At 63.4% G+C, this 13,210-nt stretch overlaps 1 protein-coding gene across 2 annotated transcripts in view; it reads right to left on the minus strand.

Moving 5' to 3' along the window:
* NOTCH1 (notch receptor 1) overlaps positions 1-13,210 on the minus strand; it is a 50,861-nt gene that overhangs the window by 16,458 nt on the left and 21,193 nt on the right. Inside the window, exons 3-15 of one of the 2 annotated variants that reach the window (XM_021927039.2) lie at positions 11,637-11,899; positions 10,782-11,120; positions 7,384-7,506; positions 6,508-6,741; positions 6,081-6,236; positions 5,696-5,881; positions 5,225-5,338; positions 3,985-4,098; positions 3,471-3,704; positions 3,278-3,388; positions 2,497-2,689; positions 1,364-1,509; positions 994-1,107 (exon numbers count right to left, since the gene is read on the minus strand). In XM_021927039.2, the coding sequence (XP_021782731.2) occupies positions 994-1,107; positions 1,364-1,509; positions 2,497-2,689; positions 3,278-3,388; positions 3,471-3,704; positions 3,985-4,098; positions 5,225-5,338; positions 5,696-5,881; positions 6,081-6,236; positions 6,508-6,741; positions 7,384-7,506; positions 10,782-11,120; positions 11,637-11,899 (2,327 nt within the window). The remainder of the gene's footprint in view (positions 1-993; positions 1,108-1,363; positions 1,510-2,496; positions 2,690-3,277; positions 3,389-3,470; positions 3,705-3,984; positions 4,099-5,224; positions 5,339-5,695; positions 5,882-6,080; positions 6,237-6,507; positions 6,742-7,383; positions 7,507-10,781; positions 11,121-11,636; positions 11,900-13,210) is intronic. The other variant, XM_031654716.1, reaches the window with a different exon arrangement.

The raw sequence follows: 13,210 nt of genomic DNA on the forward strand, positions 1-13,210 counted from the left end.
CAGCCTGGGGACCTCTAGGACCATGCAGGGTGTCTGGCAAAGGCTGTGTGGGAACCACGTGCACAGCCGAGGGCCTTTTCTGCACAACCCCATGGCTGAGCTTCCTGTTTATAACCGTGGGGACTGCGTTATCTTCCCTGTCCCCCATTATCTCCCTGGCCTGCTGGGGCGACTTTCCAGGGCCTCTCTTCCTATTGGTTTCCACGGTGACCTGGGCAGGCAGGAACTGCGCCAGAGTTTCCGACAATTGTGTAAAAGGAAGCAGGAAGCGGGCAGATAGGAAGCGGGTCAGCACTGCTGCTCCTACCACCGGCCCGATCGACGTGTCCAAAAGGGACAGGGGCACCCGGCGGTGGAGGGAGGGTCCTCACTGACTGACACGGGAGAGAAAACCCAGGTCCTTAACTTTGGTCAAAGAAAACAGCGTTTTGGCCACAGGCTGCTGGATGTCATGGGAACCGCAGGCGTGGAACCTCCAGCCTGGCCGCCTGGCCAGGCAGGCCCACCCTGACCAGGCCCCGAGGCAGCACCCTCCGCCTGCTCCTGGGGAGCACCAGGACCCCGGTGCTCGTGGACTCTTCTTTGTCTTTTCTAGAGGAGATCATTTCCTGCGATCCCCTTGGCTGGGTTCACGGCAGGGGCTGGACAGTTGGGGGAACTTACCCCTCCCTGCTCAGCCGAAACAGAGGGTTCCTTGTTCCCCTCACACAAAGAGGGCCCGCCGTCAAAGGAATCCCTCAGGCCTGGCTGGCGGGGGTGGGGAAGCCCGGCCCCCAGAGGCCCCCAGTAGGGTGGGCGCTGGGAGCACAGAGCCCAAGGGCCCAGGTCCAGCCCCAAGAAAGCCACCACTTTACCCGCCAGTCACAGCTTCCCAGGCCGCCCCCACACCTGGCCCCACCCTCTCCAGCACAGGCCCCGCCCTCTCCAGCATAGGCCCTGCCCCCTTCAGCACAGACCCTGCCCTCTCCAGCACAGGCCCCACCCACCCCTCACCTGTGTAGGGCAGCAGGCAGTTGCACTTGTACCCCGCAACGTCGTCAATACACGTGCCCTGGTTCAGACACGGGTTGGATGCACACTCGTTGATGTTGGTCTGGCAGTTGGGACCTGGTGGGAAGGGGACAGCACTCAGCATGTCCAGCACCCCCAGGCACCTTGGGAGGGCCCCACAACAGCAGCCCTGGGCCTGCTCCCCACCCCAGGCCCCTCCTCATCTCTGAGAGCCAGAGGCCTGGAGCTAAGGCTTTGCCACGGGAGGGAGACACCATGCATGGTGCTGGCTGGACCTGGGTCCCATCCTGTGTCTCCAGCTCACCAGACTCGAGGGCAGCCCTCTGCACTGAGAAATGCACAGCCCACTCACCGCTGAAGCCCTCCCGGCAGGTGCACACGTAGCCACTGGTCATGTCTTTGCAGGTGCCACCGTTGACACAAGGGTTGGATTCACACTCATTATTGTTGATGTCACAGTTGGTCCCGCTCCACCCAGGGTCACAGTCGCACTTGTACCTGCAAGGGGGACCACACTGCAGTCAAGGGAGGCCCGAGCAGCACGGCCAGGGCCTGGACACTCCTGGGTCTGCAGTGCCCCATGGGCTGGCCGAGGTGCCCATCTACTCAGACTCGCAGAGTCCTTTAGTGGGGGCAGGTTGGGCACAGTGGCTCACACCTGTAATCCCAGCACTTTGGGAGGCAGGGGTGGGTGAGTCACTTGAGGCCAGGAGTTCGAGACCAGCCTGGCCAACGTGGCGACACTCCCCCACCCTGTCTATACTAAGAATACAAAAATTAATCAGGTGTGGTGGCGCACGCCCATAATCTCAGCTACTCAGGAGGCTGAGGCAGGGGAATCACTTGAACCTGGAAGGTGGAGGCTGCAGTGAGCTGAGATCATGCCACTGGACTCCAGCCTGGACAACAGAGTGAGGCTCTGTCTCAAAATAAAGAATGAATGTGGGGGCTACAGTGCTTCCCATAACCAAGACTGCGACAGGGTTTGGTTCGTTAGCAAGGGGACCATGCCAAGCGTAGGGCAGTGGGGTGCTGTGAAAAGACCCCCGCCACTTGCCCACTGTGTGGCCCTGAACAAAGCAAGTGCCTCCTCTGTGCCAAATGAGGGCAATGAGGTCCCTGCTGATTTAAATGGTCCCATCCAGGCAGAGTGCTGCCAGGCCCATCATGGACATCAGAAACACTCACTGCTGCGACCATGCAAACGTGTTTCAGGGGTCACTGTGGACCCGTGTCCGGAGCCCACCATGCAGCCCACAAGGACGCGTGGCACAGAGCTGCTGGGTGCAGGGCTGCCGGGTGTGGACTGCAGACCGACTGAGGACCCAGAGGCACATGCGTCCCCGAGGGGAGCTCCCTGCCACCCGGCCCCGTCCGAGGTCCGTTTCTGGCCCATCTCAAGCTCTGTGCAGGTGCCACCCTCCTGGCAGCAGAGCTCCCAGGGTTTAGGACTGATGTGTCCCCACGATCGGCCCCGCCGCATACCCGTTGAGGCTGTCCCGGCAGGCCCCGTGAACACAGGGGTTGCTGTTGCACTCATTGACCTCAGACAGGCAGGTGGGGTCGTGGTAGCCCTCGGGGCAGCGGCAGGTGAAGCCATTGATGCCGTCCTGGCACGTGCCCCCGTTGTGGCAGGGGTTGCCCGCACACTCATCGATGTTGATGTTGCACATGCTCCCTGCAGGCAGGGGTGGGTCAGACTCCAAGGCCCAGAGCCCGGGGGTCCCACCCACGTCAACCTCGGTTTCCCTGTCTGTTGAGCCAGGGCGATCACCCTTCTGGACGCATCCTTCCAGATGTCAGAAACTGTCTTAGGTCACAGTGTGCCACGTGCCAGCCTCCCCGGGCACCAGTGCCCACTCAAGTCATCCTCCCAGGGGGCCCAGCGGCAGGGGCTGCTATGGCCCTGACTGATGGGAATCTGAGGCCCAGAGAGGCAGAGGGACCTGCTCAAAGGTGCTGGTGAGTCACAGAGGAAGAAGGAACTCAAGCCTGGCCTCAGGGCTGGCCGCTCCCTCTTGGCCTGCTGGGCCACCGTGCCAACACGGCCTGGGACAGCTCTGACCAGAGACAAGGGGTAGGGGGTGGAGGGCGCCCACCATGCTGCTGGCTGTAGCCCTGGCCCTGCTGCAGTCTCTGCTGCAGACTAGTCTGCCCAGGTGGGCAGCCTCAAAGCCCCCACCCACCCCCTCAGCAGCCCCGGGGCAGTGGCTGACCTTGACCTGTGAGCGCAGTCCAGTCAGCCCCCATGTGCAGGGCCACTCACCTGTGTAGCCCGGCTCACAGGCACACTCGTAGCCATCGATCTTGTCCAGACAGGTGCCCGAGTCGCAGGGGCTGCTGGCACAGTCGTCCAGGTTGATCTCGCAGTTGGGTCCTGAAGGGGTGGCACGTGGCGGTCAGTTCCCGGACCCACCCTACCCACTGGCCACCCACCTGCCACACGCCTGGCCGGCCACCTGTGGTCCCCTTCAGACAGAAGCAGAGGTAGGCGTTGTCGCGGTCCTGGCAGGTGCCCCCGTGGCGGCAGGGCTGGCTGGAGCACTCGTTGATGTTGGTCTCGCAGTGGTGGCCCGTGTAACCCGGGCGGCAGAGGCAGGTGAAGGTGGCGACGCCGTCCTTGCAGGAGCCGTAGTGGCAGGGGTCGGGGTCGCACTCATCAATGTCCACCTCGCAGTGCATCCCCGTGTACCCTGGACCGCGGGAGGGGCGGGCACGGGAAGAATCAGGACTGGCTGCTCCCAGGACACCCATGACCAGACCTGGGGTCGCCCGTGCCCACCTGAGGAGGGCTCCGGGCGTGTCTTTTGTCGAGGGGCGTTCCCACCCACCCAGGATTGGGGCTGAGCTGTGCTCTTGGTCTCTGGACCAGGTGGCCCAGACCAAGATGTCTAAGACCTTGTCACCTTCACTGCCCTGAGTGCCTTCTCCCCTGTACCCTGTCCCTTCCCTCTGGTGGGCGCCGGCCCGCACCTTCTGTGCACACGCAGGTGTAAGTGTTGGGTCCATCCAGGCACTTGGCACCATTCTTGCAGGGGGTGCTGGCACACTCATCCACGTCATACTGGCAGAGGTGCCCAGTGAAGCCTGGGGCCGGGGAGGGGAGGGAGTCACGTGCAACAGCATTATGGGCCTTCAGTGACCCCCGGCCAGACCCCAGCAGTGAGCTCCCAGCTGGGTTCCCCGGGGCACACTCAGCCTGGGCTCAGCCAACCCCAGGCTCTCCCTGCCTCCCGCCGCCCACTCCCCGATCAAAGCCCCTCCGCCGGCACCGCACGCCCTCGCTCCCACAGAAGGGGCCTTTTTCCCAAACCGACTGGGTTGCTATGGCTACAGTGGAGCCGGGCGGAGAATGGGGCTCCCCTTGCTCCGGTGTCTGGGACGGCTAATCTGTCTCGGGAGCCTGGGCTTGGGCCGGCAACACCCCCCTGGGTTCTGCGCCCCGGCCCCCGGCTCTGGGACAGATGGAAACACCTTTCACCCAGGCCCCTACGAGTTCCTCCAAGTCTGCCCTGGGCGGCCATCATCTCCACTGCAGGCCAACCTGCCCCACGGGGTTCTCTGCGTACCCTGGCCTTGCGGCTGGCGTGCCGCTGGGCAGGGGACATGGCAAGACGGGGCAGGCTGGCCTCCCTCCCAGCCTCAAGCCCTCAGAAGGCCAGGATGGAGCCTCCTCCCTGTCTGGGCACCACGGCTCCTGGTACACCCTTTTCTCCAGGCAGGAGCGGCTGCACCCAGATCAAGGAGGATCTCCTGGCCCTGGGCTCCACCATGACCCCTGGGCAAGCTCCCACTCCCCACTGGGCCCTGCCCTTCAGGGAAGTCTGAAAACACCCCCATCCACTCATGAGGCAAAACACTCTGTCCCGGGAACCTGAACACAACCCACAGCCAGGTACCCCTCAGGAGGCCGGGGTGCAGACGACCCCTCAGGAGGCTGGGGTGCAGACAACCCCTGAGGAGGCCGGGGTGCAGACGGCCCAGGGACAGGGGACACAACCCTCGGCCAGGCACCCCTCAGGAGGCTGGGGCGCAGACGGCCCCTCAGGAGGCTGGGGTGCAGACGGCCCCTCAGGAGGCCGGGGTGCAGACGGCCCAGGGGCAGGGGACACAACCCTCGGCCAGGCACCCCTCAGGAGGCCGGGGTGCAGACGACCCCTCAGGAGGCCGGGGTGCAGACAGCCCAGGGGCAGGGGGCGGGGGCGGCCCTCACCCGTGGGGCACTCGCACTGGAACTCATTGATCTTGTCCAGGCAGCGGCCATTGTGCAGGCAGGGGCTGCTGGCGCACTCATCCGTGTTGACCTCGCAGTGCACACCCTCGTAGCCTGTGGGGTGGGGGAACAGTGAGGGGGGCACGCGCAGCCCCAGTGCCCCACTGGGCACAGCTGGGGACTCGGGATGGACACAACCCCTGCCTTGAGCCCAGTATCCCAGCCACCAAGGACCTTCTGCGCACCTGCCCCCCTGCAGCCCCCAGCCCAGCACCCTCATCTACCTAGCACTGCCCCATGCTCTGCTGGCCCTGTGGCCTGGCCTCAGTTTCCCCATGCCCTGTGCAGGCTGTGGGCCCAGAAGGCACAGAGGCTGGGGAAGGGGAAGCGGCCCACAGATGCTCCCGGGGCTGCCCCTCCAAGGCTGCCCAGCCTCGACTCAGTTTCCCGCCCTGGCCCCGGCGGGCGCACCGGGCATGCAGATGCACTGGAACTCCCCAATCTGGTCCAGGCAGGTGGCATCGTTCTGGCACGGGTTCGAGACACACTCGTTGACGTCGATCTCGCAGCGGGGGCCCGTGTAGCCCTGCAGGCACTGGCACTCGAAGGAGCCCAGCGTGTTGATGCACTTGCCCGCGTGCTCGCAGGGGTTGGCACCTGGCAAGGGCACACGGGTGAGAGGCTTCTCCAGGCACTCTGGCCCCTGCAACACCTCGCTGCACACCCCCCACGTCGGACTGGCAGGGTCCCATCCCCCATCCAATCGAGCACCCCCTGAAGCCAGAAATGACTTCCCACTGGCTCTGGGGCCAGGCTGCTACCCCCACCCAGACGCACCCCCTGTGCCAGCACCTACCCAGCGAGCACTCGTCCACGTCCTGGCTGCAGGCCGGGCCCGTGTACCCCGAGGGGCAGGTGCAGATGGCCTTGCCGTTGACAGGGTTGGTGTCGCAGTTGGAGCCCTCGTTGCAGGGATTACTGATACACGCATCGTTGAGGTGACACAGCAGACCTGCGCAGGCAGCGGCGGTCAGCAGGCACGGCCCCTGGGCCAGCCATGGCGCACCACCCACGACTGGGGTCCATCCCCACTGGCGCCCCAGGAGGAGCTGCCCGCCATGACCCCATCGAGGGTCCCGTGACACTCAGGGAGACTCATGGCCACCACCGGCCTCCCTGACCAGAAAGGCCCTTTCAGGTTATCCTGGGCACAGGAGGTCACACAGGTCAGGCCTGGCCCATGTGAGCCCCCACTGCGCCCACCTGGGCCTCAGGGCACTCACCTGTGCGGCCGTGGGGACATTCGCAGTAGAAGGAGGCCACGCGGTCATGGCAGGTGGCGCCGTGGAAGCAGGCGGCGCTGGCGCAGTCATCGATGTTCTCGCTGCAGTCCTCACCGGTCCAGCCGTTGACACACACGCAGTTGTAGCCACCATGGGTGTTGTGGCAGGTCCCGCCGTTCTGGCAGGCATTTGGCATCAGCTGGCACTCGTCCACGTCCTCGGTACAGTACTGACCTGCAGGGAACATGAGCTGTCGGCCCCGGGCAGCTGTCACTCCCTGAGTTCCTTGTCCCTTAAGATGCAGTGCTGCAATGCCACCCCCTCCAGGAAGCCTTCCTGGGCTGACTCCTCCACCCACCACCAGCCTCAATCATTCCTTCCTCTGCACGCCCAGCACCATGGGGGAGTCTTGCCTCCTCTTTGTGCTCTGTGGACATGGCTGCGTCGGGGTGGACATGGCTGCGTCAGGGTGCCCCTGCGCCTATCACCCCACCAGAGGGTAATTCCCGAGCGCAGAGCCTGTCTGTTCTTCTGGGCATCACTGTGACTGGCCCAGGAAGCGTGGCCTGAGTGGGGTGCTGACGGCCCTCAATGCCAGGACACCCCACTGGGCACAGGGGCTGCCTGGGGCCAGGTTGCAAATGGCCCACACAGACCAACCAGGGCCCTGTCTGTGCTGACCCCCGAGGTGAGGGGTGTCAGACCCTGGCTACAGGGAGTGGGGCCCCCTATCATGTTGTCCTTCTCGGCCAACCCCAGCCTGCCTGGCCTAGGACAGGGTCTTGGCTGCTCCGCACTCTGCCCGCGAGTGCAGTTCAGTAAGTGGGTAGTAGCCCCGCCCCAGCTGCCCCGCCCTGCGGCCGCCCGTGTACGCGCCTGTCCACTCTGGCAGGCAGCGGCAGTTGTAGGTGTTCACGCCGTCCACACAGGCGCCCCCATTCTTGCAGTTGTTTCCTGGACAATCGTCGATATTTTCCTCGCAGTTCTGGCCGGTGAAGCCTGCCACAAGAGGTGCTGGGTCAGCCTCTTCCCTGAGGTCCAAGCCGGCTCCTGCCTGGACCCCCAACACGCTGCTCTGGACACAATTGCCTGGCCTCCACAGCCCTGCCCTGGGGCCCCTGGGATCTGTGCCTGTCTCCTGCCTCACTCCAGTGCCCAGAGGGACATGCCCTGCTCTAAAGAATCATTTTGGACAGGGCTGGCTAAACAGGGACTCAAGAACACAGGGTTCCAGATTCTGTCACAAAAACCCTTGTGTCTCTTGGAGTTTCCGGCAGCTCCCGCACCTGGGTGCCGCCTGCATGCTCAGAGCTCCCTACAATGTCTCAGTAGGGGGGCCATGTACCCCATCTTTGGGGGCTGAGCTCTGAGCAGCAGGGGACATGGGGCCCGGAGGCTGCTGGTTGGGGCAGGCTGGGCCCCGGCAGCCCTGGGGACGTTGCAGAGACTCAGATGGCCCATCCTTCCTGGGCAGAGCTCTGGCGCCCACCTCCTCCTCCACCTTCTCCACAAGCTGCCGGGGCCCCCTCCCCCGAGGCGTGGCCCCACCCAGGCCTCCAGGGCAGCCAGTTAGCTATTAATCCACTCAACTCCCGCTGGTTCAATCATCAACCCAGAAAGGCGCGTTCGGCAACAGCCAAACCTGCAGCCAGTTACTAATTGCTGCCCTCCCGAGATGCCTTTGAACCCCCCTTGCCCTTGGAGCTCCCACCTGCTCGGCCCCTCCCTCTGAGACATTGCGCCACCGCCACCACCCTGCCCGTCCCCGTCCGTCCACTGGACCAGAGCAAAGGCAGGCGGGCCAGAGACAACCAAAATCCAAAATGCAAAACGGCTTGGGGAGCACCCAAAATCAGAGCCCAGCCCCGGCACGGTGGCTCCCGCCTGGAATCCCAGCACTTTGGGAGGCTGAAGCGGCCCGACCGCTTGCGCCCAGGCGTTCAAGACCAGCCGGGACAACATGGCGAAACCCTGTCTCTACAAAAAAAGTACAAAAAGCAGCAAAGCATGGTGGCGCGCGCCTGTGGTCCCAGCTACTTGAGGGACTGAGGCAGGAGGATCGTTTTAGCCTGGGAGGTCAAGGCTGCAGTGAGCTGAGGGTGCGTCACTATACTCCAGCCTGAGTGACACAGACCCTGTCTCAAAAAAAAAAAAAAAATCAGAGCCTGGAGCCTGAGTCCCGGTCCCCACTCATGTGTGGGACCCTGCAGCCCGGCTCTTAGGTAGGTGGGGCCCCTGGTTGGGCCTGCGACCCCGGGCCTGCCCTGCACAGTGCTGGCTGAGGAACACAGGTGGGAAAGAGGGCGGGGAAGCCAGTGAGAGCCCCTTGGACCCCAGCTGGCCCCTCTGCAACGCAGCCTCAGCCAGTGACCCTAAGAGGAGACAGTGCTGACATGCCAGGCAGGCTGTGCGACTCCAAATCCCAGCCAGCTCCCCGGCCTGCAGAGCTCAGGGCTGCCCGCGTCTCTGTTCCCCGTGACTCCACACACAGCTGTCTCCTGGGCTCACTGACCACCAGAGGCGGCTGAGGGCCCCTCAGGGGGCCTGGGTGCAGGGGCCACCTGGGAGAGCGTGAAGCTGGGGTCTGGCAGGCCTGAGTCATTTGCGGAGGCCCCCTGGATGGTTATCTCATCCTGAAACGGCCAGACCCCACAGCAGGCAGTGAGCACAGCCCTCACCGAAGGGGTGGCCCAGCCCCCAGCCTCTGAGATCTGCCCACTCTCAAGTAAGTAAACCCCGCCAGCCCCTCCCCTTCCCTCCCTGCCCACTCCCCAGGGCCCTGAGCTGCCCCTGCACAGGCAGTGGCTCTGAGCAGGCCCAGCACCCTGCTGCTGGGCCTCACCGGGAGGTTCTCACCCACCCTGCCCAAGGTGGGAGGGTGTCAGCTCTGCACACAGGTGGCCTTGGACAAGGCTGCACACACCCCACCTGCCCTAGCCTGAACCACAGCCCCCTGAGAGCTTGGCCCCTCAACCCATGTGACTGCAGCTAGGGTCCCATGGCTGCTAGGAAGGCATCTGAGCCCCCATCAGCAGAAGGACTCTGCGCCCCACCCTGCAGAGATCCAAGCCGGCCAGGGAGTGCCTGTCCCCACCCCACGCTCGCCCAGTGACTTGCAGGAAACGCACACGTCTGGTGTCTGCACGCAGTTGGCTGGGCTCAGCTGACTGGGCAGCCAGGGAGCTTCCCCTTTGCAGAGGCCAGGCCAGCCTGGGGCTTCCAAGGGGGTGGAGCAGCCCTTGGGTCACCCGTGGGTCAGCCAGGACCCTGTGCACCCCCCGGCCCCACCCCTGCCTGAAGGCCCTCTCCCCATTCCCACCTAACAGCCATTCTGTGCAGCTGAGACTGGAGGTTTCCTTTTTTCTTTTCTTTTTTTTTTTTTTTGAGACAAAGTCTTGCTCTGTCGCCCAGACTGGAGTGCATGGAGTGCAGTGGCGCGGTCTCCGCTCACTGCAAGCTCTGCCTCCCGGATTCAAGCGATTCTCCTGCCTCAGCCTCCCGAGAAGCTGGGACTACAGGTACATGCCAACACACCCGGCTAATTTTTTTTTTCTTTTGTATTTTTAGTAGAGACGGGGTTTCACCGTGTTAGCCAGGATGGTCTGGATCTCCTGACCTCGTGATCCGCCCGCCTCGGCCTCCCAAAGTGCTGGGATTACAGGTGTGAGCCACCGTGCCTGGCCAAGACTGGAGGTTTTCAAACTTTTCAAACTCTTCCTTATTTCTAGAGCTGCTGCAAAATTTACTCAAACAAGAACTACAGCAGAGAGACTCCTACATAGAACACAGGGATCGGGGAGCCGCTGGAGGCACGGGCAGGGGGTTGTGCCTACCTGTCACCCCCACCCACAGGAGACCAGCAGGACAGCAGGAAGGGCCACGGTTCAGGGAAGTGATAGTGCAACCCGCAGCTCCCACACCCTCTCCAGCCCCAGCCCCACTGCAGGGGAAACCCCAAGGGTTGCGCAAGTCAGGGTGCCTGCACTGGGGGGAGGCAGGGCGTCCTACAGCTCGAATGTGAGCTCCAAGGAACTCAAAAGACACAGGCTGGCACCCAGACCCTGTGCGAGTCTCTTCCCAGTGCACACCCCGCTCCAGACGCGCCACCCCTGCCACACCACCACTTGCAGTCTGGGGAACTCGCCACCCTGCCTTCCCAATTCCCCGCCATGGGCCCTCCCAGGGCTCCCCCTACACCAGGTGCCCCCATCCCCGCCCCTCGGGCCTGGCAGCCGGGGAGGGGCTTGTGCACCCCGGCCGGCGGGTAGCACTACCTGGCAGGCAGGCGCACTCGTGGGTGACGTCACCCGTGGGGCGGCAGGTGCCCCCGTTCTGGCAGGGCGAGGGGCTGCAGGGCACGTAGGGCCGCTCGCAGTTGGGCCCGGTGTGGGTGGCGCGGCAGACGCAGCGGTAGGAGCCGACCTCGTTGTGGCAGGTGCCTCCATGGCGGCAGAGCCCCGGGTTCTGGCCGCACTCGTTGACATCCTGCCGGCAGGTGGGGCCGTGGAAGCTGGGTGGGCAGTGGCAGATGTAGGAGGCCTCGAAGGGCAGGCACTGGCCACCGTTGGCACAGGGGTTGGAGGCGCAGGGGTCAGCCTGCTGGCATGATTTCCCTGGGGACAAGGGGACAAGAGGGTTGTGCTGGCCTCACTGCTCCCCGAGGCCAGGCCTTCCCTCCCTTCAGGCCCCCTGGAAGTGCCAGCCTAGGTGCTATCACATTTGATCCTCAGGACCTGCTGTGAGACTGGTCACCTTTGGTAGATGAAGGACCACAGGTCCCAAGAGGCCTGAGCCCGGGCCGTCTCCTCCCAGAGCTGACACCTCCAGACACCCTTCACCCTAACAGGTGAGGGTCAGTGCATGGCAGGAGGAAGGGGGTAGGGGCGGCCTGGACACAGAGGCACCCCTTGTCTCGCAGAAGCAGGGACAGCAAGGGTTGGGCCAGAGCAAGCAGCTGAAAACGAGGTGACTCTGGGGCTAGGAGCGGGGCGGGGACCCTGGGTCAGGGGCTCCCAATTACTTCCGGGTCACAGACCCGGGCCTGGATCCCGCCAAGTACCTCGAGTTGCATGGGCAGCTGGTGGCGGGCCTGGGTCTGCCCACCCCTCGGGCTGTGGGTCCTCCCTCACCTGACCAGCCGGGCGGGCAGCGGCACTTGTACTCCGTGAGCGTGAGCAGGTCGCAGGTGCCCCCATTACGGCAGGGGTTGGTGAGGCAAGCGTTGTCCAGGGGCGTGAGGCAGAGGGGCCCAGAGAAGCCCAAGGGACAGCTGCAGGCGTAGTCTGCCATGCCTCCACGGTCCACCACGTGGCATGTCCCGGCGTTCTTGCAGGGGGTGCTGAGGCACGGGTTGGGGTCCTGGCATCGCGGGCCCACGAAGGCCCCGCCACAGCTGTTGGCAGATGTGCCAGGGCAGTTAGTTCCCACCTGCTTCCCCAGCGCCCCCACCAGTCAGCACCGGGCACCTGTCATGGGCACAGCTGCCTCCCCCCACACCCCGGGCACGGGCGAGATGGCTGCTTAGCAGGGCTCCCTTAGGGCTGACGAAATGCTCTGGAACTAGACAGATGCCGTGATTGCACAACTTTGGGAATGTACTGAATGTCACTAAAGGAGGCTGAGGCAGGAGAATCGCTTGAATCCGGGAGGCAGAGGTTGTAGCCAGCCGAAATCACGCCACTGCACTCCAGCCTGGGCGACAGAGCAAGACTCAAAAAAAAAAAAAAAAAAAGAGAGAGAGAGAAAGAAAAACGAATGCTAACTGGGGGAACAAGCTAGAGACTAGGATGTTCCAGCAGGACCCAGCTTGGACTCCACAGCCCAGGCAGGGGTCTGGGTCTACACCCGCAGAGAGCCATGGAGAGAAGCCATGCACGTCAGCTCCGTAGGGCCTCCGGGTCTGCAGGCCTATCTGCTTTTCTTTCCGGCTTTGCTACAGCGAACAGGCATTGCTTGGGCAGTAACGAAGGTCGTGGTTTTTCCAACCTTCAGGTGTCAACATGATGGCAGCTGTGGAAAGCGTGGATCACCTTCCCGTGCCCCTTCCTACGTGGAAGCCTCTTTTTTTTTTTTTTTTTGAGACGGAATCTCACTCTGTTGCCCAGGCTGGAGTGCGGTGGTGTGATCTCGGCTCACTGCAACCTCTGCCTCCCAGGTTCAAGCGATTCTCCTGCCTCAGCCTCCTGAATAGCTGGGACTACAGGCACCCAACACCACGCCCAGCTAATTTTTTTTTTTTTTTTTTTTGAGACGGAGTCTCGCTCTGTCGCCCAGGCTGGAGTGCAGTGGCCGGATCTCAGCTCACTGCAAGCTCCGCCCCCCGGGTTCCCGCCATTCTCCTGCCTCAGCCTCCCGAGTAGCTGGGACTACAGGCGCCCGTCACCTCACCCGGCTAGTTTTTTGTATTTTTTAGTAGAGACGGGGTTTCACCATGTTAGCCAGGATGGTCTCGATCTCCTGACCTCGTGATCCGCCTGTCTCGGCCTCCCGAAGTGCTAGGATTACAGGCTTGAGCCACCGCGCCCAGCCACGCCCAGTTAATTTTTGTATTTTTAGTAGAGACGGGGTTTCTCCATGTTGGTCAGGATGCTCTTGATGTCTTGACCTTATGATCCGCCCGCCTCGGCCTCCCAAAGTGCTGCGATTACAGACATGAGCCACCGCACCCGGCCAAGAAGCCTTTCTGATGGGACACCTAATGCTG

This window comes from Papio anubis, chromosome 13 (assembly GCF_008728515.1).
Source record: "Papio anubis isolate 15944 chromosome 13, Panubis1.0, whole genome shotgun sequence".
Taxonomy (NCBI): Eukaryota; Metazoa; Chordata; class Mammalia; order Primates; family Cercopithecidae; genus Papio; species Papio anubis.